General features: G+C 45.3%; 1 protein-coding gene across 1 annotated transcript in view; it reads right to left on the bottom strand.

Annotated features, from left to right (window-relative positions):
- Positions 1–27,091, bottom strand: part of ANKFY1 (ankyrin repeat and FYVE domain containing 1) — a 57,589-nt gene extending 30,498 nt beyond the window's left edge. The window contains exons 1-8 of the mRNA XM_040424846.1: positions 27,009–27,091; positions 16,324–16,516; positions 9,434–9,552; positions 6,713–6,848; positions 6,503–6,626; positions 4,408–4,557; positions 3,969–4,134; positions 3,679–3,883 (exon numbers count right to left, since the gene is read on the bottom strand). Coding sequence (XP_040280780.1) covers positions 3,679–3,883; positions 3,969–4,134; positions 4,408–4,557; positions 6,503–6,626; positions 6,713–6,848; positions 9,434–9,552; positions 16,324–16,516; positions 27,009–27,018 — 1,103 coding nt within the window. The 5' untranslated portion in view covers positions 27,019–27,091. The remainder of the gene's footprint in view (positions 1–3,678; positions 3,884–3,968; positions 4,135–4,407; positions 4,558–6,502; positions 6,627–6,712; positions 6,849–9,433; positions 9,553–16,323; positions 16,517–27,008) is intronic.
- Between the last annotated feature and the right edge of the window lie 272 nt (positions 27,092–27,363).

The following is a 27,363-nucleotide window of genomic DNA, read 5'->3' as shown; positions in this document are numbered from 1 at the left end:
GCGCTTGTTATATTGATGACGTGCTCCTCGGGAACAAGAATTCCTGTAACCTCAAATTTACGGCACAGGGGTCTGAACAGGCCATTTCGTTCTTAGATTTATGGCTATCTGGTAATTGTAGTACAGTAAAGTAGATGCCTCGGTATACAGGAATCCTACAGAGAATATAGGAACTATAGAGAATATATTGCAACTAAGCTTTCACAAAGAGGATATTCTACTCCTCAATTAAAACGAGCAGAAAATATAGCCAAATCCAGAACTACAGAGTACTGGTTATGTCTCTGTAGAAAACCTAGAGCCCCCAATTGCCAGCAGATAGGCCAAGTCACTTTTAGTACTGGTTATAGCATTGAATACACCAAGGTGGGTAGTATTATTAAGAAGTATTTACCAGTACTGTGTAAAGTATAGTACAAAGTGTGAGTTTTGTTGCCAAGAGATCCCATACTAATGGTAACAGAATATAACCTAGTATGTATAATGTTAACAGGGCATCTAAATCAAAAATGGTTACATTTAAAAGGATCATGTAAATGTGGGCTCAATAGATGTGGATTATGCAAGATTATGACCAAAACTGATCAGATATTATACAGGATATCAGCAGGGGTGCACCTTACCTTTCTGCTGCCTGAGGCGAAAACTGAAATGGCGCCCCTTCCCTCCCCAATGCCAATTTCTTAACCTAAACCCTTCCCTTCAGCACATGGCCCTTCGGCTGCCCCTCTCTTGCCCCTACCTGGTGCTGCCTGCGGTGATGGCCTCACCTGGCCTCATTGGTGGTGCACCCCTGGATATCAGGCTAAAATTAACTCATGTATCAATTGTACCACTGATCATGTTATATATGTCATAGCTTGCGTTTCTTGGAGAGTCCAATACATAGGTTGTACGACCAGGCCTCTCAATAAACGCATAGCTGAACATGTTACACATATTGCTAACCCATCTAACAGCACTCTTTCTGCACCATCTACCTATTTCCATCAGTTACATCAAGGCAATACTGATACCATAAAGGTTATGGGCTTGGAAAAGGTCAAGAGACCTAACAGAAGTGCAGACTGGGAACATAAGCTACATCTAAGGGAAGCATACTGGATCCTGACTTTGGATACCAGACTCTCCGCTGGAATGAACAAATGAGCAGATTTAACAGATTTTTGTTGATTTTGTATTGTGCTGCATTTTCTCTCTCCTTTTTTTACATTATTTTCTTTTTTTTTTAGGTTCTGTGTATTCTGACTATTCAGCCTGCCACTAGTGAGTTAATTGTTTGAGCCAATGAATTAGCACCTGAGGTGTTGACTGACGTATTATAGGGGAGTGTTCAGATACTACATGTTATGCTATGACTAAGAAATTGGATTTTATGGTTCGAAACCTGTGAGCGTCAGTAGCAAACCTTTTTGATGTTTTTTTAACGTGTGACAATAAAGGCCTGATTTTTATTTAAGTGCTGCAAGAAAAAAAAATATGTTTCCCTCTTGCTGTTTGGACACAAGAAAAGTATTGCGCCTTGTAACCTATAGATACGTTTCTTTTTATCCAACCATGCCCCAGAGTATCCCACAACCAACATTACCAATGATAACACTATTTAAAGGCCAAATAATACCACTCCACTATGACCATACACCACACTCATTTCGGTCCCAGTCATTAATAATCCCGTTTAGGTCTTCACTCGTGATTTAAAGGTGATGTCTCCTCAGACTGGAGTCGTTCTATTTCTCTATTCTCTCAATCCTGTACAGATCACTATGATGACTTCTCTTGACCAGAATTTGTCTCTGTATAATTTGACACACAGAACACACCTATTTAGTAATAATGCCAACTTGTATGCCCCCACTTAGTAATCATCCCCATTTAGGCACCACTGAGTAACCATCCCCATTTAAGGTACAGCCACATGGTCAGGTTCCTGATGCGGTTTTGGAAGCCAAAATCAGGAGTGGATCATAAAAGGAGAGAAAATATAAAAGGAAAGCTATGACTTCACATCTTTGTTGAATTCACTTCTGGTTTTACCTGCTAAAAGTGCATGAAGAAACCTAACCATGTGGCCGTACTCTTAGGCCCTAGTAGTTATAATGCCCCCTTCAGCACCACCAATAGTTATAATGCCCTCTGTCATGGCCCCAGGAGTTAAAATGCCACAATGCAGTGCACTCATTAGTTATAATGACTTCCTGTAGTGTCCTCAGTTGTTATAATGCCCCCCCCCCCCCCCCCCCTCCCCGGCTGTGCCATCAGTAGTTATAAAGCACCTTCTAGTGCCTGCAGTATTTACAATGCCCCCTGTAGTGCCCTTGGTAGATATAATGCCCCCAGTAGATTTAAAGGGGTTCTCCAGGCTTTTAATATTGATAACCAATCCTCAGGATAGGTCATCAATATCAGACCGGCGGGGTCCAATAGCTGTGTGAAGAGAAGGCGCGTGCAGTGTGCACATGCGGTCTCCCTTCTCTCTTCCTGCTGTTTTGCCATAGACACAGCAGCAGCAAGCAGGAAGAGAGATGGACCCCCGCCAATCTGATATTGATGACCTATCCTAAGGATAGGTCATCAATATTAAAAGCCTGGAAAACCCCTTTAATGCCTTCTGTAGTGCCCTCAGTAGATATAATACCCGCCTCTGGTGCCCTTAGTAGATAAAATGCCACAGTAGTGCTCCCAGTAGATATAATGTCCCTGTAGTGCCCCCTGTAGTTTTCTCAGTAGACATAATGCCCCCAGTAGATTTAATGTTCCCTGTGGTGCCCTCAGTAGATATAATGCCCCCCCTGTAGTGCTCCCAGTATATAATGTCCCCTGCTGTTCCCTCACTAGATATAATGCTGCTCTTTAGTGACCCCAAGTATAAAATGCCCCTCTGGAGCCTGAGTATATTACGCTCCCTTGCAGTGCCATCAGCAGATATAATGCATCCTGTATTACCAAAAAAAATAAAAATGAAATTACCACATTCCTGCTCCATGTCGCTGTCTGCAATGCAGCCCACAGGGCTCTGCCGGACTTCAGCCTAGGTTGCCTGTGACCTCCTGAGCCAGGTCTTGGGCAGTGCGATAACGGTCACAAAGGCGGTGGTAATTACGCCATTGTGTTTCCTATGACAGGGCACAGGAGGTCCCAATGATGTCATTGTGACCTGTGCTGTTCCACTGTCTTATAGCCTTCAGGCCTAGTGGCCTATGAAAGTGATCAACGGGAGCTAAGGGCTCATGTCCTCTGCTATCAGCTGCCTTAGATGAGATGGGGCTACCGCCCCCATGGAATTTGGTGCCCAGACTAAGCCCTCTCTCTGAGTACCCCCCCCCCCCCCCCCCCCCCCCCCCCCCCCCCCCCCCACTACGCCACTAGCCCCAGCTGTTATCTGTCACAATAAGCTGATCACAATGTGCCGGGATTCCCGGCAATCAGCTGTTATATGCAGAGAAACCTGGCAAAATTTTCAATTTAACCGCAGCCCCACCACAGATGAAATAAAGCATTACACAGCCCCAAACAAATCAAAGGGTTGTTAAGATGATGCATGACAGGTCCTCCAGAGCTCTCCACTGTCTCCCAGAACAGGACAGAGGATTCCCTTCTACTCGCTCAGAATGGGTGTTCAATAAGAAGTCAGCCTCTTCAACAAGCGCCAAATGAAACAGCAAAGCATCAGCCTACCTTCCTTTACTGTCCTGCGTGTTGGGATTAGCTCCTGCATGCAAGAGTGCCTCAGCAATTTGTGCTATATCGGACATCACTTCTAGAGAGCGCTCCTTCATTGAGCAAGCAGCTACAAGATGTAGTGGAGTCTCTTGCTCCCCAATTGTAGCAGCATTTACACGTGCACCATTTTTAATTAGGAAATTGGCAGCAAATTTATCCTCTGTAGAGAAAAAAAGAATTTAACAATTTTTAGGCAAATAATATGCAAGATCGTGTACTTTCAGGAACAAATATTATCAACTCACCCCTTTGGATTGCTTTGTGCAACAGACTCCAACCTTTCTTGTCTACCATATCAACATCTGCCCTACTGTTGACTAAGGTGGTGGCTATGCTCTCTAGCTTCCGAGACAGAGCAAGATCCAGGGCAAGATCTCCATTTTGGTCCAGCTCATTTAACTTTGCAGGCAACTAAAAGAAAAAGGTTACACTCTATCATTATGCTGATTTGGATTCTAAAGGCAAACAGAAACTTTATGATTTATGAGGCTCTCTGGTCAACATTTGCAGCAAAACTATTGTAAAATTACACACTGCACTCATAGTATACAGATACTTCTATCATATAACTTGCAGAAAGCTCACTGGCAGCATGCAAAAAAATATTTCACCCATACCCCTATTATCGGCAGTAAATGAAAGAATAGCAACCGTTCTTATATAATGTTCACCATGTTACCATACCTGGGCATCCATCTCTATCAGATACAAGAAAACAACATCTTCTCTTTCCACTTTAATTGCTTTGTGTAAAGAAAACTGAGTCTTTGATTTAAACATTTTGTACAATAGCTGAGCACTCATTGAGCTGAAGTCTTCCTTCCTTAGATCGTCCTAAAAATGCAACCAAACAAATTATCAATGAACCCATCTCCTATGGGATATACATAACCAGCAAATGCTGAATACTGCAAGCAAAGTGGCACTGCTTCAGGAAAGTCTGGATGTATGGCTTACTATAGAAAACAGTGGCACTGCGGGACTAATCCAGACGCATGGACATGTATACGTGGATCTGTAGACTGCATGTTATGGCAAAGGGAGACTGGGTAAGGTCACACATAGCAGCACTGCCACTCCATACAACTCTATGGAGAAGACAGAAACAACCAAATGGTCCCAGTAGTTCAGCAAGTCTACTGGTTGCCTATCCTATAGGTAGGTAGTAGTTGTGGTATTTCATATGCACACAAGCTATAGTGTCTATATTAGCCCATAGAGTCCTACTCCAGATCCCCCACCTATCAGTGAATGATTGACAACTATCATGTACAGGGAGAGGGAGTCCATGACAAATTTTAAGTAAACGGGACTCATCCAAGAAGTCCAGTCATGTAGCCATGCATTTATTTTATCTGAACTTAATCCCAGGCCACGGAAACCCCTGCTTGTGGAAATGGCTATAGCACAATGCGCTACGTGCAGAGCAATTAAATTAGAGAAAAGGCCAGCTGACATGTTCCCGCAAGCCCCATTTAACACAACCAGCGGGTATATGTCCTATCAAATAATAGGACTTCCTATGCATTTGCCAGATGTTGCTTGTCTACCTGAGCAACTGTCCCACCTGGTGTACAATAGAGTTTCTCTGTGCCCTAATGTCACACCTAGCTTTTATCTGCCCTTAGGCATCTTATGGATGAGAAGGAAACTAGTGTGGACGCTGTGCATTTTAATACAACTCGGTGATGGACAGGTTGTGTCACATGCCCCTTTTCAAAAACATAGTTGACAAAGTGCCTGACTGAGGGTCCCCTTCCAGTACCACTCTGACATTTACACCCCTAACCACCACCTATAGTTATTAAGGGAGTACTTCACACCACTAAACGGAGGGCTCTGGCCCTTCTAAACTGACTAAGAGGACTCAGGGAGGGCCACCTCCCCCACACACTTATTAATAATGTGGGTGTGTATGGGCAGTGGTGGAGGGTGGTGCACCCCGAGACCCCTCAGTTAGTTTAGTTCTGTGGAGAGCTCGCTTGATAAGTAGTCATTTTACCCTAATCCCAATTCTCTTTTCATTTAATTTTCAGCACATTTTACCTGTGGCCTAGTTCATCAGCAGTACACAAGGTGGGCACTGGTCACACAGCCAGCCCTGCTGATCTGAAAGAAGGCCTGATGCTTGAGGCTCATAGCCCCTTTGCAATGCATAGGATGAAATCGGCTACAAGTGTGCAGCAAAAACGAATCCACAGCGGAATTTCTGCTGCAGAAAAATTTGCAGCAGCAATTCCTTTCCGCGTGACCATGCCCTAAGGGTGTGCTTAGCTTTTTTTATGCAGTTTTTGAAACCAAAGCCCCCAGGGAATGCAAAAAAACATAGAAGTCTCATTCTTTCCTATATACCAGGGATGCCCAACATGCGGCCCTCCAGCTGTTGCAAAACTACAACTCCCAGCATGCCCAGGCAGCCTACAGCGATCATCCTACAGCAGGTGGGAGTTGCCGTTTTACAACAGCTGGAGGCGCGCAGGTTGAGCATCCCTGCTATATACCGTAAGTGTCTTCTTTTATGATTCATTCTTGACCCCGACTTCAAAAACTGCATTAAAAAAACTAAACGTGGACCCCAGCCTGTAACCGCTGCTTTATTACAGCGTGGACTACAACTACTGGGCTATACAGACTGAGATCACTTGAGAGAACAGATCAAATGTTTTTATCTTATACAGTAGTTTTGTCCTATATAATTTTTATTTTTACCGCTTGTGTTTAGAAATACCTTGCAATAAAGTAACATTGACTAAAAAACATTAGTTCAACAGCCTCATACCCAGTGACTGGCAATGATCTCAGCACAATAGTTCAACAGGGTGGTGGCATTGAGTTCTTCTGCTGTCTGGTAGAAGCGGATACAGTTCCTTGCATTCACCAGCGACATGACTCCCTTTTCACACCTGCCACAAAGACAAAAGATTCATGCCAACGCACATCATATATCAGGAAAAGACAAATACGATAATGCTTGGAGGAAGCAGCATACCTTTCTCTCAGGAGCTGGAGCTGAAATCTGTTTGCAAGCTTCATCAACTCTGTTAAGTAGACATCGTCCTCCCGCAAGTCCAGCTCATCAGTATAGATCCAGCGAAGCATTGCCATGGTCACCTCGGGGTCAGAATCTGAGAACAGATCAAGCTTTTGTAACCAGTGGGAAGATATATCATTGGTTTCACACCACAAAAGAGGCGTAAAAAAAAAGGCACAAATTATGGCACACGCTATATTTGCACTATAATTGGCCTTTACGCTTCTCACTACTTTTTAAAAGTGGCAAGGAAAGTGGGCATGATTTACTAGGAGGGGGCAGGACGGGGAAGGTCCTTTTGCACAGTTGCCATTCAAAAAGCTGTCCATGCAACACATGACTGAGCAGGAGCTCCTTGTAAACATACGTACCTCTTAGGCCCCTTGCAGACGAGCGAGCGAGGCACCCGGCCTGAACTCCTAGCACTGTCAGGGTCACATAGCGTTATATTGATTTATGATTCTATGTACCCCTTAGAGGTATGGAATATGTATTAGATGACTCTGACATAATTCTGTCAGTGTTATCCAATACATTCCAGAACTGTAAGGGTTACATAGCATCATAAATCAATATAATGCTATGTGACCCCGGCAGTGCTGGGAGTTCAGGCCGGGTGCCTCACTGCGACTCCGCAGCGAGACACTCGCTCGTCTGCAAGGGGCCTTTTCTATATAAAAAAGAATTTGTCTGTCTGTCTTTCTGTTGTCTGTTCTTTATGCACGGCCAAACAACTGGACCGATCTGCACCAAATTTGGCACGTAGCTAGATCAGGTGTCCAGGAAGGCATCAGGTGTCAGCCCTCTAGGATGTAACATTCCTGAGATATTCCAAAAAATATATTAGCCAATAGGAGCTTTTAGCTTTACTCACATTCTAACTGCCATTCACACAGTCACATGACCCTTATTATCTAAGAGAAATTCGCAGGTCCTTCAGTCTTGACATACACAGTTACACCAGGTTTCCATAACAACTCCACTTTTCTTCACTGTTAGGGGTCACTGTTAGGGGACAGGGGGCTGTGGAAGTCTTATATTAAGGGGATGGGGTGCTGTGGAGGTTTTATATTAAAAGGGAGTGGTGCGGGGGGGGGGGGGGGCACTTTTAAAGGGGTTCTCCTGGAAATAAGAAAATAAAATGACTGAAAATACTTAAAATATTACTTTATTATAAGTATATTCCCAAATACCATTCATTCGGTATAATGTCTTGTTTGTCTAAGGAGCAATCATCAGGGAAAATAAAATGGCCTCCGTCCTATTAGTACACACAAAACCTGTCCTAATCACACAGGAGGACGAGTTACTCCAGAACACTAAGCTAAAGAGCTGCCTCATCCTCCTCTCTGCTCTACTTGTCAGGGATTATTATCCAGTTTAATATGATCTTCAGCTGAATATCTGTGGGAATGGAGTTCATGAGAAGGCATGAAGTACAGAGAGGAGGGTGGGAGTGTAGTAATGAGCTGCCGCACTTGTATGTTGTCTCCATTACCACATTATGGGGACGGAGGGCTGTGAAGGTCAAAGTTAATAGGATGGGGCACTGTGGAGGTCTCTGTTAAACGGACAAGCTGCTGTGTAGGTCAAAGTTAAGGGGTTGGGCTGCTGTGGAGGTCACTATTACGGGGGAGGGGTGCTGTAGAGGTCACTATTATGGGGGACACTGTGGAAGTCTGCGAAGGAGCAGTGCAGAAAGAACCAAGGAAAACCAGTCAGTGAAACACCAACTGGAAGGAGACCGACTGAACATAATGTCCTGGAAGGGACAGCCAGATATCGAGGACCGCAGAATGTTGTTGCAGCAAATCTCGCCTCCATGGGGACAAAGAAGTAGGGATGCAAATGTGCAAATACTAGGAAGGGATACTTCCACATAGGAAAAACTCGCTAAATCTTGAAGGAATCAACTGTTTATGAAAACATCTGTAGGCTGAACCACCGTAAAGGAAAAAAAAAATGAAGGAATAGAGTCCGTCAAGAAAGAGAAGTGACCAAGGTAGATGGAAAAACCACAACGGGAACAAATCAGTTGCAGTAACTGAAAACCATAAGAAAATGGGGCGAAGCCTGGTAGGAAAAGTAGGAAAAGAGCTATGCCAGGATTAGCGGAGCGGGCTCCTGCCTGTGCCTGGTTCGCTAAGCTAAGAGATCTGCATGTCAGCAATAGCAGTAGGAATTTTTAATGAAGACTATAAAGTTGAAGAATTTTGGATTTAGGAAGCAAATGAACAAAATAAAAATGCCCAGAGGTGTCCAGAGTCATTAACAAATTAAATCAGTAAAAACTTTACATATTAAGATAAAAGTAAAAAAAAAAAAAAAATGTATTCAAGAATTGACATAACATTAATTTGTATAAAGAGGTTTTCCAGGAACTAAACAATGATCCTCTGAATAGTTCATTAATATCTGATCATAGGGGTTCAGCCTCTTCACACTATACCAAACACAGAGCCGTTCATTGTAAAGCAGCTGCGCTTGTTACTGCAGCTCAAAACCCTTCACTTGGGAATCAGCAGGGTGCCACGAGTCGGACCCCAATGATCAGATATTGACGAGCTATCCTGAGCATAGGTCATCAATATTTAAATCATATCACCCCTTTATGGTAGGAGCATACACAACAGATAAAGCAAATGTAATGTTGCAGAGCAGAACTCAGAGGTTCCTCACCTGACAGGTTTAGTTCTTCTGTAGATGCCAGGTTGGCCAGACTCCATGTCTCACTTCTGGCAGCCAACACAAACTTATGAGCGTTGATGCTCTGGTCTCCAACTTTTATCTTCAGGTCACTGAGGCACAGAAGTAAAGCAAACAATTAAGACCTGTGTGATCTCTTATCACGGTCTACCAAAAATAATTATCTTCACACTGCTCACAATTTCATCCATGACCAGTCATGAGAACTGCATAGTATTTTCAGCACCTGAAAGGGTTTTCCCACCATACTAAGTGATGATTTACAAGGATATGCCATTTCTATCTGGTCGGGTGAGGTCTAACCACCAAAAACCCATCAATGCCAAGAACCAAGTGGCTGCTGTAAGGAGTGTCTGTGAGCAGTTAGGAAAATACAGATAAGGGCTATAGATTAAGCACTGTGAAGAAGAAAGCAACAGCCTGCACATGTAATGAAAGTGAAAGCTGTAGAGGAAAAACTGTTGGAAATGTTTAAAGTGAAAAAATTATTTTTAGTCCCAAATCAGTAGAATGATGTCCATAGCCTTTAACATTAGAATTCCATTTTTTTAAAATAAAACCAGCCTTCACAAACTCACTGAGATTGTATTTTATTCACCAATTGTAAGCAATGTACAAATGTATCTCTACAACACTAAAAACTGTGGTGCAGATTTAAGACCAGTGTTTCATATGCCAATCACAACACTGCGCTAAATTTTACTATGATAAATCTGACAGAAGGTTCTAGCCATGGCACCACTCAGGGAACCCTGTCCACTTTTCTTACCACTTTTCAGATATAAGCTCCCCTTCACTCCATTAGCATGTAGGATAGGAGCATCAGAGCATTTCCTTGCTCCGATGCTCCCCATGCCTTGCGCTGCACCTTGCATGACAAGGTCTGCTTGCTGTGAGCCGGGCTTCACATCACTATGCTAGGCGCAGACTTCCACCTAGCAGAGAGCCCGGTGACGCCAACAGCGCGGTGTATATCGCTGTTCTGGGCGGTTTTAAAGGTGGGAACTAGTAATATCTGCCTCCAAAACTGCCTAGAACAGCGATATACACCACCAGCTTGAGCTGGTGATGTCACCAGGCTCCCTGCTAGGCGGAAGTCTCCGCCTAGCATAGGGTTGTGAAGCCCGGTATGTCAACGGCTCACAACAAATAGACCGTGCCCTGCGTGATGCAGCGCAATCCAAGTAGAGAATCACAGCAAGGAAATGCCCCAATGCTCCTATCCTACATACACTTAGGCCCTGATTTATCAACAGGGGTCAAATTGAAGTTTGTCTTCACAGTTGTCTATTTGTGTAAGGCCTCTTGCACACGAACGTGTGCGCCCCGTGGCCGTGCTGCGGGCCGCAATGCACGAACACCAACCATGAGGAAGCCGCAGCGGATAGCGGACCCATTCACTTTAATGGGTCCGCGATCCGCCCGTTCCGCAAAAAGATAGGACATATCTTTTTGCGGAACGGAAGTACGAGACGAAACCCCATGGAAGCACTCCGTAGTGCTTCCATAGGGTTCCGTTCCCCACCATTCCACATCTACGGATTTGCAGACCCATTCAAGTGAATGGGTCCGCATCAGTGATGCGGGATGCCCACAGAACGGCGCCCGTGTATTGCGGATCCGCAAATGCAGTCTGCAATATGGCCACGGAGCGCACACGTTCGTGTGAAAGAGGCCTAAAGGTAAAGGTCTGAGCCAAATCTATGTAAGTGGCACAGCACTTGTTGAATTTAGCACAAGCAAACTCTCACATTCTGGCTTATTTTCACCTATCGCAGCTACGGCGGAGTGCAGGTGAGACAATTTTTTGGGACATTTCCTATCATAATTGAGGACGAAAATCAATGTGCTCCACAGGAACGCCCACAAAACAGCAGGATTTCGGAAACTGACTTAGCAGGTACAAAAAATAAACAAAAGCGTCTTACAATGAAAACAACAGAAGTCGAAATTTACTCCAGTACTAAGACAAAACCAGTTTGATAAATCTGGACTTTAAAGGGTTTTCCGACATTCTGATACTGATGACCTACCAATAGGTTATCAGATCAGCGGGAGTCTGACTCCCAGCACCCCAACCAATAGGCTGTTTGAAAAGGCAGTGTAGTTCCAGTAAGCGCCGATATATATATATACACACACATATATACCAGCCTAGTTATTATGCTCTCCCCACCCTGCCGTCCGGAATGGGGCTTGGCACTCTTTCAAGAAGTGGATTCCACGCACGGGATCCGCTCGTGTGAAGGTGCCCTTAACCCTTGGAAAACGAGCCCAAGCAAGGATCATCCTCTAAGAATGAGCATTAACCCCTTAATGTCTGGCTGAGTATCATTACCCCCTGTAACCCTTTCCCATTGCCACCAATATATCCATACACCCTGCAATATTAACCCCTACATTATATATCCCTGCTCCCTGCAATATTACCCCTGCATTAACCCCTATCCCTACAATATTAACCCTGCATTATCCCTGAAATATTATTAACCCCTGCAGTGCCTACCCCAAATAAATCATTTACCCCTACCTTGCCATATCCCTGTATTACCCTATACCACAAACGCAGTCTTATATCCCATTAACCCCTGCCATACCTCTGTATCCCACAGCTACCCCTGTATTGCCCTGTTAACCCCTGCATTAACCCTTTTTACCCTGTAGGGTCAGCTTATAGTTAGGTTTGGGAGGGTGCTGCTATTACGTGTGAGTGAGTGTATGTTTAAGCTAGATTTTGGAGTGGAATTATCCAAAATATTAATAATTAATATTTCCTTTTACAACGTTCATGCGGCTGAGCTACAATACCAACCATGGCCGCTTTCTAATGGATGGTGCTGTGCTTGGTAAGCTTCGAAAAGGAGCACACAGATGATTGGTGGGAGCCCCGGGTGTCAGACCCCCACCTATTTGATATTGATGACCTATTCTGAGAGGTAATCAATATCAGAACCTTGGAAATACCCTTTAATGTATCATAAACGGCTGAGGACAATGCTGCCCATCCCACGTGCTTTATACTGCAGGTCTAATTTTTCAGACCCGATGAACCAAAAGCACATCAAGCAGTCAGTAAACATATAATTGATTTTAGGTCAACTTCAACTATAGCCCATTGAGCAATAAACGAGGTCATACCGGGACTTATAAAAAATACAGGACTGCATACAGGGAATGAATGGAATCCGTGGCAGGAATACACCACGCTACAGAGCAGGAAACCTGACCAGTGCAAAAATCTGGAAGGAGCCAAAAACTGCTCCCACCGCAGGGAAATGAGCTTCCCACTCGTATCCTGTGATAAATGCACACAGGAACTAACTTAGCAATAAATCTGTAGTTATACCGGTTAGTAGACTATCAAATTGTGCAAAATAGGCAAATTTTCCCAATGAAAGAACCCGGTCACATTGCAAGTTTCAATGGAAGAGTAAGTCACATGCTTATGATACATTGTGCAAGCCAGTGAGCTTGATACATACCTGGTTTATTTATGCCAGGCAACTGAAAAGCAACATACTTCTCTATGGGAAGAATGCTTTCTAGGTATCCACAATGTAGCTGACATCTCGTACATGGAAATATTATGTCCATGGTGATCACATGGCTTTGAGTTCTGATACAATATGCACAAACAGCCCAAACCCATCCACTGGAGAACCTGGACCTGCAGAACTGCATAATGACAAGGACTTCAGCCTATGAAACGGTTTCTTTTGACCCCCCACACATCAGTTTATGTGCTTATGGTTTATGGAAGACATTATGGGGTGTCAGATCACCCATACAATGGATCCCCACCGGTTTAAAAACATGGTTTGTAGGACTTCCATCACAGCTTCTGTCATTCTGATAGCAAGAATATTGCTGGATGCTGCGCTATTCTAGCCAACAAGTGATGAGACGTGATCACACATACCTGCTCAGCTATTTTGTATATGGGGAATTATTAAAGGGATATTCCAGTTAAGAAAGTTATCCCCTATCCACAGGATAGGGAATAACTACTAGATGGTGGAGGTCCTACAGCTGGTACCCCACTGATCACGAGAATGAGGAACCCGTGCAGTCCTCTGAAATGAACGGAACGGCCGGGGGGGGCCTGTGTGCAGTTGCTCCATTCATTTCTATGGTAGTTTCGGAGACAGAAGAGCGCTGTAGTCAGCAATCTCTGGAACGCCAATAGAAATGAATGAAGCGGCTACGCACATTCCCCACCAGCCACTCTATTCATTTGGGAAGATAGGGGATAACTACTACATAATTGAGGGGGTGTGGGTGTCTCATGGTCAGTGAGGGTCCCAGCTGTAGGAGAAGACAAATTTGCGGTGCTGGATTGGAGGGGATTTAGAATGGTGAGTATATGGTTTTTCCTTTTAATTATTATTTCCTCTTCATATATTTCCTATGTTTTTTTTATTATTTTAATATTTATACTGTCCTAAAAAATTCGGACAGCCCCTTTAATCATACATGCATCTGTATTCCACTTATTTGAGGGTAATCCCTGTTGGGTGATGCTGTGAAAAGCTCTGTTTGCATTCGTGTTGTGGTTTCCATAAAGTGATGGATTCATTGCATATTATTCACTATGCAGGAAAAATATTATCGCAGTGAGTGACATTTTTACATTCAGAGATAACGGAATCTGTGAGGAAGGCTCATGTAGAGACTCCGATGAAGATGTGAACACTGTCTAATACAGTAATGTGAAGTTTATGTGCTGTCTAGTGCAAGTCACTGCCATGAGGTATATTCATTACATACATCTGGCTGGGTTGTAGCGCTGGCAGAGAATCCCATGGTGCCATTACTAGCTGAGCCCGCTCCCTCCTGACCCTGCTCCAGCTACTATCCAGGGACATGTGTTCAGTAAACACAATAATCATACTATGGGGAGCCGCTGTATTTCGGGTCTATTCAGACGTCCGTAGTGCATTGCGGATCCGCAATACACCCAGCCGGCACCCCCATAGAACTGCCTATCCTTGTCCGCAATTGCGGACAAGAATAGAACATGTTCTATTCTTTTCAGGAGCCACGAACCGTAAGATCGGGGGCACGCTCCGGAAATGCGGAAAGAACATAGTGTGCTCTCCGCATCCATTTCATCCCCATAGAGAATGAATGGGTCCACACCCATTATACGGACGTGTGGAGCCTTAAGAGCATAAAGCCGTATCACCGATATCATGCGGTGTAAACAGCAATCTGCTGCCGGGAAACAATGCATATGTATGAGGACGAGTGATCGCAATAGCCTTCGCTCATCATACTGTGGAGGTGATCACTGAATGTAAATACAGTGCTTCAACACCAATGAACGAGCAGCCAGTTGTCTGGAAGGATAGCTTCTTTCAAGATAACTTGCTGCTCCTCACCGCGTGAAAATGTACCTTTGGTCATGTGTAAGGTGAACGCATTGCACCCGCACTGAATCTGGACCCATTCACATCAATGGGGCTGTTCTGATGAGCAGTGATTTTCACGCATCACTTGTGCGTTGGTGAAAATCGCAGCATGTTCTATATTCTGCGTTTTTCACACAACGCAGGCCCCATAGAAATGAATGGGGATGCCTGAAAATCGCAAGCAACCGCAAGCAAGTACGGATGCAATGCGATTTTCACGCACGGTTGCTAAGGAGACGAGGGATGAGTTACCCGGGACCCCATTTACTTTATTATTTTCCATTATAATAGCATTCTTTAATTCAGAATGCTAAGTAAAAGGTCCATTGTGGGGTTAAAAATCAAAAAGAAATTTAACTCACCTCATCCACTTGATCGCGCAGCCGAGCTGGTCCTCTTTCTTCTTCTTCTTTCAGGACCTGCAAAAGGAACTTTGGTGATGTCATCGCGCTCACCACATGGTGAGCGTGATGACGTCACCAAAGGTCCTTTTGCAGGTCCTGAAAGAAAAAGCAAGAAGAGGATGCCGGCTGCGCGATCAATTGGAACACGTAAGTTAATTATTATTATTTTTTTCACACCTCAATTTACATTTTACTAAACAAACATTCTGTATTCAGAATGCTATTATTTTCCCTTATAACCATGTTATAAGGGAAAATATTAAAATCTACAGAATACCAAACCCAAACCCGAACTTTAGTGAAGAAGTTTGGGTTCGGGTCTGGGTACCACAGTCAGTTTTTTCTCAAGCACGTGCAAAACGCATTGCATTCGTGCGGAAAAAAATGAAGAACGCAACGCAATCGTATACAAAACTCGCCCCACTCGCAGGCAAAAATCACATAATCTCATCCACGTGGTGCGAAAAAAAAAAACTGCAACACGTCAATTTTGATGCGGATTTCCACCAAGAATTTCACCGTTTGTAATGCACAGAATGAAATCCACAGCAAAACCCGCAACAAAACTGCATCAAAATCAGCCCTGTGTGGCTATACCTTTTAGGCAACCAAATTTGTTTGGATTTACATATTGGATTTGGCATTGATTTAATGTGTAGAGAATCATGAAATAGAATCCAGCTCCTTTCAGCTTCCTTTAATTGATTTTCCTGGTTTACAACTATGTAAGTACATAGTGCAAAACTTGAAGAAACCTTGAAGACACAATACCACACCTTGAAGCACAATAACCTGTTAAGGTCTCTCCCACTGAAAAATGGAGAAGAATTGTCCATTGTTTTCAAGAATTCATTGCCATACGGCATACCCCTTGTGGAACCAGATTTGTAGTATGTGAAGATATACTGGGGTATCACCTGGACATGGGTTCACCTCTAGGTAACCATGTGTGCCAACAGAATAGTCAGAGAATAATAAGCATATAAAGAAAGGAAGACATAGGTAAGAGACAACACAGAAAAGTCAGAAACTCCCCCCAGCGTCTGACCTGTAATGTTCCTGTTGGTACAACTGGGCGACAATTGCCAGGAGGCGGCTGATGAAAGACTCGTCGGAAACCTCTTTGCTCGTCTGGGCGGCTAGAAGGGTGCATTTCTTTTCTGTTTCTGCCAGTTTCTGCTGTAGTTTGACATATTCCTGGCGTAGAAGCGCCAAGTGCTTCTGCAATTTGCCCACTTCCTCTAACAGAAAATCAAATGAAAACTAGCATGAAATAAGAAAGAAACGTGAACATTTTACAACCTGCAATTCTTCACAATGCTTTGGTCTACAGGTAAAAACATTAAGATGAAATTCCATTAATCTGGCAAACTATATACAGGAACTAATCAGATTTAGCTTTAAAGGGCCTTTTACATGGGCCAAGGATGACAGCAATGATCGGGGACCAGCTTGTTTGTCGTGATGAGATCTTTTATGTGGTCCATAAAATCAGCTTTTGTCCCGCAGATTGGCAGTGCAAGGATCAGCAAACAACTCCCAGCATGCACACGTGCTCAGCTGTTCTTGTAAACCTCATAAAAGTGAGAGAAGGATTCTGGGAGTTGTAGTTTCAGAACATCTGGCGCGCCGGAGGTTCCTGATCCCTGGTCTAGTGTAAACATAAATCGGCTGCTGGTAAACAATGAATGAGTATGGGGACAAACAATCACAGAAGTGATCACTTCTGCCCATACAAAGGAGAGGACTGCTGCATGTAAATGCAGCCATTCTCTACTCAGCAAGCAGGCAGTGAACCAAGGGCTATGCACTGGCCCATGTAAGGGGCCTTAAAAAGGGATATTCTAGCTTTAGAAACCCTTTTAATTTTAGCAAGTACTGCACTGTACCTACTGTACACATCCAAATGGAATCATGTGTGCCGCTGTGGCCAATCACTGGCCTCAGCAGTGATGTGTCGCTTGGGGACATGTCACCACTGAGCAGAGGTCGCACTACATTTTACCAGAGAAAAAAGCCTTATATGCAGCACTTTTTTGTCTGGTAAAAAGACAGATCCCAAATGGAAACTGAACGGACTCCATCATAGTTGGGGGGGGGGGGGGGGTCTGTTCACCTTCTTCCCTGTCAGCTAGGCTGGGTTCACATGACGTTTTTACACACAAAAAACTTATATATATTAACAGACGCCCATACTGTGACATCTGTCACCATAGAATTCCATTGTAAAAAAAAAGAAATGAAGACAAAGTATGTTAGCCTAAAAATTTTTTGCTGGACCTTACAAAATGCAAAAACACTACACTTTCCCATCCTGCAGAGTCATGCAAAAAACAAACTTTGTATGGTGACGGATACCACAGTATGGCATACGGTTTTTGTGTATGTTGAACTTCTGACAAAAACCCAGCCTTACATGCCTGATCCAGGACTTCCATTATATTCGTTGTTCTGCTTATCTAATGGAGCAGAACAACAGAAATATATAGTGGTGGTGTGAACGTGGCCTAAAAGGTGGGAATTTATGTGGGGGAACCATTACTGATCTAATTAACAGCAGGCAATTATAGCTAAGGGATAAAGTCTGGTCCAATATACTGGATCTTCCCTGTATGTATCACTTGGCTATAATAGCCTGTCTGCATTCACTACATACATCACACACACTGCACCACATACATCAGTGTGACATGTATGGAGTGCAGGGAGGGTGTGATGCATGCGGGGCAGGCAGGGTGTGATGCATGGGGGGCAGGCCGGGTATGATGCATGTGGGGCAGGCCGGGTGTGATGCATGTGGGGCAGGCAGGGTGTGATGCATGTGGGGCAGGCCGGGTGTGATGCATGTGGGGCAGGCCGGGTGTGATGCATGTGGGGCAGGCCGGGTGTGATGCATGTGGGGCAGGCCGGGTGTGATGCATGTGGGGCAGGCCGGGTGTGATGCATGTGGGGCAGGCCGGGTGTGATGCATGTGGGGCAGGCCGGGTGTGATGCATGTGGGGCAGGCAGGGTGTGATGCATGTGGGGCAGGCCGGGTATGATGCATGTGGAGCAGGCAGGGTGTGATGCATGTGGGGCAGGCAGGGTGTGATGCATGTGGGGCAGGGTGTGATGTATGGAGAGCAGGGTGTGATGCATGTGGGGCAGGGTGTGTTGCATGTGGGGCAGGCAGGGTGTGATGCATGTGGGGCAGGCCGGGTGTGATGCATGTGGGGCAGGCAGGGTGTGATGCATGTGGGGCAGGCAGGGTGTGATGCATGCGGGGCATGCAGGGTGTGATGCATGGGGGGCAGGCCGGGTGTGATGCATGTGGGGCAGGCCGGGTGTGATGCATGTGGGGCAGGCCGGGTGTGATGCATGTGGGGCAGGCAGGGTGTGATGCATGTGGGGCAGGCAGGGTGTGATGCATGTGGGGCAGGCCGGGTGTGATGCATGTGGGGCAGGCCGGGTGTGATGCATGTGGGGCAGGCCGGGTGTGATGCATGTGGGGCAGGCCGGGTGTGATGCATGTGGGGCAGGCCGGGTGTGATGCATGTGGGGCAGGCCGGGTGTGATGCATGTGGGGCAGGCCGGGTGTGATGCATGTGGGGCAGGCCGGGTGTGATGCATGTGGGGCAGGCCGGGTGTGATGCATGTGGGGCAGGCCGGGTGTGACGCATGTGGGGCAGGCCGGGTGTGACGCATGTGGGGCAGGCAGGGTGTGACGCATGCGGGGCAGGCAGGGTGTGACGCATGGGGGGCAGGCCGGGTATGATGCATGTGGGGCAGGCCGGGTGTGATGCATGTGGGGCAGGCAGGGTGTGATGCATGTGGGGCAGGCCGGGTATGATGCATGTGGGGCAGGCCGGGTGTGATGCATGTGGGGCAGGCCGGGTGTGATGCATGTGGGGCAGGCCGGGTGTGATGCATGTGGGGCAGGCCGGGTGTGATGCATGTGGGGCAGGCCGGGTGTGATGCATGTGGGGCAGGCCGGGTGTGATGCATGTGGGGCAGGCCGGGTGTGATGCATGTGGGGCAGGCCGGGTGTGATGCATGTGGGGCAGGCCGGGTGTGATGCATGTGGGGCAGGCAGGGTGTGATGCATGTGGGGCAGGCCGGGTATGATGCATGTGGAGCAGGCAGGGTGTGATGCATGTGGGGCAGGCAGGGTGTGATGCATGTGGGGCAGGGTGTGTTGCATGTGGGGCAGGCAGGGTGTGATGCATGTGGGGCAGGCAGGGTGTGATGCATGTGGGGCAGGCAGGGTGTGATGCCTGTGGGGCAGGGTGTGATGTATGGAGGGCAGGGTGTGATGTATGGAGTGCAGGGTGTGATGCATGAGGGGCAAGGTGTGATGATCACACACTGCATACATACATCACAAACTGCACCACATACATTACACACACTGCACTACATACATCACAGGCTGCTGCTGTCACCTTGTTCTGTGCCTCCATCTTGATGTCCGGACATAGTCATAGTCTTCTTGATGTCCAGACATAGTCATATTTGCTGTGGTCCTTGAGCAGTGCGCCCTGCTCTCGTTGGTACAGCCATCCTCGGGAGCCAGCCCCTCCTCCTTTCATCTCCCGCCAGCTTTCCCTGCTGCAGAGGTCTGTATTGCTCCGGCGCCCGCCCAAACTAACCAATAGCAAAGCTCCGTGCTGTGGGGAGCTTTGCTATTGGTTATTGCAGGCACAGGCAGCATCGCTGCACTGCCTGTGCCGATCACAGTGCTGAATGTAGGGGAAAAGTCCAAGGCGTATTGGTACACCTTAGACTTAGACTTCCAGGGAGTAAAATGGCCTGAACAGGCGTCAATGACGCTTGTACAGGCGTTATTGTGACCTCTGCCACTGAGGCCAATGTTCAGTTACTGAGCAAACATTGATCCCTCCGTTCATGTGACGACACAGACTTATATCCTGTTGAAATACTTAGCAACCGTCCTTCTAAGGAAACACTTAGTTCCTTGCAAGACTGTCTAGATTTCTTACTTTTATTGCATCATGCCTGTAACTGGTCTTACACTTCACGATGAACATTATTAAAGGGGTTGTCTCACAAGTTGCATCTATCATGCAGAGAAAGGTAATACAAGCCACTTTCTAATGTATTGTGATTGTCCATATTGCTTCCTTTGCTGGCTGGATTCATTTTTCCATCACATTATACACTGCTCGTTTCCATGGTTACCGACCACCCTGCAATCCATCAGGGGTGGTCGTGCTTGCACACTATATGAAAAAGCGTTAGCCCACATAGGCTAGTGCTTTTTCCAATATTGTGCAAGCACGACCACCACTGATGGATCGCAGGGTGGTCGGTTACCATGGAAACGAGCAGTGTATAATGTGATGGAAAAATTAATCCAGCCAGCAAAGGAAGCAATATGGACAATAACAATACATTAGTAAGTGCCTTGTATTAACTTTCTCTACATAATAAATGCCACTTACTGAAGTGAGACAGCCCCTTTAAGAGTGGGGGGGGGGGAATATTTAAAAAATAGTGTTGAGTCCTCTCTATGATACCTTCAATTTTCTGTATAAGGCCTCATGCACAGGACCATACCCATTTTGCAGTCTGCGAACCGTGGATCTGCAAAACACAGATACCGGCCGTGTGCCCCCCGCACTTTCTCTTTCCGCACGTCCAGCACTGTTGTAAAAAACATCTTTTGCCTATCTTTTTTGCGGAGCCACAGAACAGGCACATGGATGCGGACAGCGCACGGTATGCAGTCCGCATCCTTTGCGGCCGCCGTAGAAATGAATGGGTCCACACCCGCGCACTAAAGATATGGTCGTGTGCACAGGGCCTTATTGTGAAAACCTGCCATTTAGGATACTGGGAAAGCGTCGGAAGTTTCAGCCAGCCTCAGAAATGATGATGAATTTATAGTCGCAGAACATATTCTAATTTTATGTAACTGTGAAAGAAAGGACTTTGTGGCTTTCTTAATGAAATATTTGAGAAAACCAGCTAAGAACTGGTTAATTAAAGGACATTCCAGATCCTCTGACAAAGGTCTGTGCATTCAGCTGTGACAGGGACACCTTAAGACCCCGTGGTCCTCCTGACAATCTGCTGACAGGTTAGGAGCCGGCTACACAGTGACATCTGCCGTGTGACAGGAAGTCGAGTGACAAAGCTACAACTACATGGAGGCATGTGTCGCTGAACTTCTTGCCGCTGAAAAGTCAAGCAACTTTTTTTGTAATGAGAATCAATAGTATCGACAAGTCGCCGTGTAGCCAGACGCTTAGTGGAACGGGGATGTATTTAAAAGTGACAAGTATTGCACATTATTACTGCAGTAAAATGGAAACAAATGGCGGTTTTAACATGTCAATTTTCAATTACAATTAGGGTGCATTCACACGACCGTATTTTGGGTCCACATCCGAGCAAAAAATGCAGACAGACCACAGATCTCACCCGCATGCTGTCCACAAATTATAGAACATGTCCTATTCTTGTCCTTTTTGCTGGTAAGAATAGGCATTTTTTCCAATGGGGCCCGCATCCGTATTTTGAGGATCCACAATTTTCAGACTGCAAAATGGATATGGTTGTGTGAATGCACCGTAACTAGGAAGAAGTCTGTACTACGGGTATTCAACATTGAAGGGGCTATCCAGGAATATATAATGATGACCTATCCTCAGGACCTATGGATAAGCTGTTACGGGAAGCTGCCATGCTCATAGGAGCTCTGGTGAGACTAGCCGGCTCCCAGCATCTCCCCCAGGCATAGCACCATACATTGTACAGAGGTTGTGCCTGGTATTGCAGCCCAGCACCAGTGACTTCAATTGTCCATATTGTCTCCTTTGCTGGCTGGATTCATTTTTCCATCACATTATACACTGCTCGTTTCCATGGTTACGACAACCCTATAATCCATCAGCAGTGGTCGTGCTTGCACACTATAGGAAAAAGTGCCTCTCAGGTGGCCAGGACCATGGGAGCGCACATAGGCTGGTGCTTTTTCCTATACTGCGCAAGCACGACCAGCACTGATGGACTGGCAGGGTGGTCGTAGCCATGCAAACGAGCAGTGTATAATGTGATGGAAAAATGAATCCAGCCAGCACAGGAAGCAATATGGATAATAACACATTAGTAAGGGCCTTGTATTAACTTTGTCTATATGATAAATGCCATCTGCTAAAGTGACACAACCGCTTTAAAGAGCGTCAAGAAACGATTTAGGAAGTTGTTTGTGTTCAATCACTTAATATTTGTGCTGTTTGCTCGTTACCGCGATAGTTGCCGTTTTCGCCCCTAGAGCATTTACACTACTAATAAGACTGGCAGATTTCTGATTAGATGAGGGGATGTGGCGGCCACTAAAGATAATCTTCCAGTTAGGCAGAGCTGTCCAATCCACGGAAACAAACAATGTATCCCTCGTCGTTCCATCGTTGGAGGCTATTACGTGAGGAGAACTACATAAAGGGGTGGTCTCACTTCAGCAAATGGCATGTATCATGTAGACAGGAGAGAGTCAAAAGAACCACCCTATACATGCACATCCAACAATAACCGTAATAAAATATAGAAAGTTTATTAGACACATCAACAAACACACATTTTAAAATTGTATACAAAACTGAACAGCGTGTCGGTGTAAGAATAAATATCACCGACACATACAGAGACCACTGAACGTCCACTCAGTAGGGACATACAATATAAAGCAGCTATCTACAATATGCACCTATAAACAGCATAGAGAAAATATAAGAGAAGGTAAGGCCACTAATGAATAAAGAAGACAGACCACAATAGGGTCAGGTAACAAGAGCCAAAACCTGTGTAGGCAACTGGAGCGGTGGACCTGAATGAATGAGAAACGCCCAACGCGTATCGCCGGCGCAGTCCGGCTTCCTTGAGGAAGCTGCGCCGGGATACGTGTCTAATAAACTTTCTATATTTTATTACTTGGTTATTGTTGGATGTGCATTCATAGGGTGGTTCTTTTGACTCTCTCTTGGGTCAGGTGTATGTTGTGCCATTTTTTACCACCCCTTTGCACTCTCAGGATTATTTTTGTTTATATTGGTGTGCCCCCTATGTTTTAATATTTGTATCATGTAGACACAGTTAACACAAGGAACTTAATATTGTGATGGTCTATATTGCCTCCTTTGCTGGCTTCATGCATTTTTCCATCATTATACACAGCTCGTTTCCATGGTTACGACCACTCTGCAATCCAGCAGCGGTGGTCATGCTTGCATACTATAGGAAAAGGGATAGAGGGCACATAGGCATTCACTTTATTCTACAGTGTGCAAACACGGCCACTGCTGCTGGATTGCAGGGTGGTCGTAACCATGGAAACGAGCAGAGTATGGTATGATGGAAAAAATGAATCCAGCCGGCAAAAGAGGCAATATGGACAATCACAATCCATTAGTAAGTGCCATCTCTACATGACAAATGCCATTTGCTGAAGTGAGACAACCCCTTTTAACTTCAAAACGATCACACGAAAATTCAAACAATAATCGCTCCCTCAAATAGGCCGGTAACTTAAATGTACATATGGACACATGCAATCACACCATATACTCATCCATATATTACAGCACGGTATCGTCACACATGATCAAAGTATGCTCCGAATTCTTACTAATATTGCTGACATGCTATTCAAAGACTTCACTACTGCAAAATGTCATCTATTTCGGCGGTATATTCCTTGGTTCTCTACTGAGAAGGCGGCACACTGACCCACAATGCTGATAAGCAGAAGCTGCTCTGCCCTCAAGGTTCCCACCTACAGTCTGTCCACGGAAATGGCCTGCAGATGGTCTCCTGCCGAGGAATAATCTTGCTTGTGACACATTTTCATCATCAATTCAGTAGATTGCAGTCATTTACTCGCATATAGTGAATAATAGCATTTAGGGATGAACAGAGGTTTTTAACCATATTTTGTAGCCTGCCATAGCCGCACCGCAGGTCAATGTATGTATTTCTATGCTCTAGGGCTCAATGGATTGCTGTGGACTGAGGCTATCCAGCCAAGGTTCAATGGGGGCAAATTTACTAATGTAATTGTGCATTTCTGGGGCACATGATGTCACTTGGGAAGGTAGACACTTTCTATTAACTGGAGCTCAGGACTGGTCCAAAAACCGTACACGTCTTTGATAAATCTGGCATATTTTAGGAACCCACGTTCCCTTGCCTACTCAGTTTACAAGTGCTTTACAAGGTGGAGACATCTGTCCTTTTTTATGCAAATCAATAATAAATTTGTCTAAATTAATTTGCACCAAAAAGGTGTCACTTAGGGCAGAAATCTGCTGCAAGGAAATTCGTAGAGGAGAGCCCGCCGGTCTAAGTTTATGCCATCTAGATTTGTATTTCTGCCACTGTATTCTTATGGACTGTAGGTTACACACCATAGTGCAGTGTATTCTTATGGACTGTAGGTTACACACCATAGTGCAGTGTATTCTTATGGACTGTAGGTTACACACCATAGTGCAGTGTATTCTTATGGTCTGTAGGTTACACACCACAGTGCAGTGTATTCTTATGGACTGTAGGTTACACACCATAGTGCAGTGTATTCTTATGGTCTGTAGGTTACACACCACAGTGCAGTGTATTCTTATGGTCTGTAGGTTACACACCACAGTGCAGTGTATTCTTATGGACTGTAGGTTACACACCACAGTGCAGTGTATTCTTATGGACTGTAGGTTACACACCACAGTGCAGTGTATTCTTATGGACTGTAGGTTACACACCATAGTGCAGTGTATTCTTATGGACTGTAGGTTACACACCATAGTGCAGTGTATTCTTATGGACTGTAGGTTACACACCATAGTGCAGTGTATTCTTATGGACTGTAGGTTACACACCATAGTGCAGTGTATTCTTATGGTCTGTAGGTTACACACCACAGTGCAGTGTATTCTTATGGACTGTAGGTTACACACCATAGTGCAGTGTATTCTTATGGACTGTAGGTTACACACCATAGTGCAGTGTATTCTTATGGTCTGTAGGTTACACACCACAGTGCAGTGTATTCTTATGGACTGTAGGTTACACACCATAGTGCAGTGTATTCTTATGGACTGTATGTAGGTTACACACCACAGTGCAGTGTATTCTTATGGACTGTAGCTCACACATCATAGTGCAGTGTATTCTTATGGACTGTAGCTCACACACCACAGTGCAGTGTATTCTTATGGACTGTAGCTCACACACCACAGTGCAGTGTATTCTTATGGACTGTAGGTTACACACCATAGTGCAGTGTATTCTTATGGACTGTAGGTTACACATCATAGTGCAGTGTATTCTTATGGACTGTAGCTTACACACCATAGTGCAGTGTATTCTTATGGACTGTAGCTTACACACCATAGTGCAGTGTATTCTTATGGACTGTAGCTCACACACCACAGTGCAGTGTGTTCTTATGGACTGAAGCTCACACACCACAGTGCAGTGTATTCTTATGGGCTGTAGGTTACACACCACAGTGCAGTGTATTCTTATTGACTGTAGGTTACACACCATAGTGCAGTGTATTCTTATGGACTGTAGGTTACACACCATAGTGCAGTGTATTCTTATGGACTGTAGGTTACACACCATAGTGCAGTGTATTCTTATGGACTGTAGGTTACATACCATAGTGCAGTGTATTCTTATGGACTGTAGGTTACACACCATAGTGCAGTGTATTCTTATGGACTGTAGGTTACACACCATAGTGCAGTGTATTCTTATGGACTGTAGGTTACACACCATAGTGCAGTGTATTCTTATGGACTGTAGGTTACATACCATAGTGCAGTGTATTCTTATGGACTGTAGGTTACACACCATAGTGCAGTGTATTCTTATGGACTGTAGGTTACACACCACAGTGCAGTGTATTCTTATGGACTGTAGCTCACACACCATAGTGCAGTAGTGCAGTGTATTCTTATGGACTGTATGTTACACACCACATTGCAGTGTATTCTTATGGACTGTAGGTTACACACCATAGTGCAGTGTATTCTTATGGACTGTAGGTTACACACCATAGTGCAGTGTATTCTTATGGACTGTAGGTTACACACCATAGTGCAGTGTATTCTTATGGACTGTAGGTTACACACCATAGTGCAGTGTATTCTTATGGACTGTAGGTTACACACCATAGTGCAGTGTATTATTATGGACTGTAGGTTACACACCATAGTGCAGTGTATTCTTATGGACTGTAGGTTACACACCACAGTGCAGTGTACTCTTATGGACTGTAGCTCACACACCACAGTGCAGTATATTCTTATGGACTGTAGCTCACACATCATAGTGCAGTGTGTTCTTATGGACTGTAGCTTACACACCACAGTGCAGTGTGTTCTTATGGACTGTAGGTTACACACCATAGTGCAGTATATTCTTATGGACTGTAGCTTACACACCACAGTGCAGTGGTTGTGTCCCTCCAGATAACGGTGTACTCCTCCCTGTGCAGCCTCAGTGACATCCACTGCACAGCGCCTACAGTCAGACAGCCTGCACACACACCTCCCTACACACTGACAGAACAGCGGAGAGCGAGCCGGGGTCACCTGACCGGCCTGAACACACGCACACACCCGGGCTTCCGCCCCATATTGTCCGCGGTGGCCGCAGCCTCATCACGCACTAACCTGCCACCAACCCCCTGCCCCAACACCCCCTGAGGTTCCCCCAGGGCCACTTCTTTACCTTCCGCCATGATGGATCCGCCCGGCTGATATCGCGAGAACAGCGGATAGATGGGAAGTGACACAGCCAGGCGGGGTGAGGTAGATCCCGGGGGATGTCAGACAGAGGAAACCCATTGACTTATTCGCTGTCTTTGTGTTTGACACGTCTAATGATGGCGTTGGGCGCCATCTAGTGGTGAAATGGAGAAAATACCACAAATCCTCTCATCCTTTTGGATTGGAGCATATGGTGGAGATTTATTAAACTGGTGTAAAGTAAAACTGGTTTTGTTGCCTTTAGCAACCAATCAGATTCCTCCTTTCATTTTCCAAAGGAGCTGTGGAAAATGAAAGGTGCAATCTGGTTGGTTGCT

This window comes from Bufo bufo, chromosome 3, assembly GCF_905171765.1.
Source record: "Bufo bufo chromosome 3, aBufBuf1.1, whole genome shotgun sequence".
NCBI classification, from domain to species: domain Eukaryota; kingdom Metazoa; phylum Chordata; class Amphibia; order Anura; family Bufonidae; genus Bufo; species Bufo bufo.
Note: the sequence above shows the minus strand (reverse complement) of the source record. Positions and strands in the feature narration are given on the sequence as shown.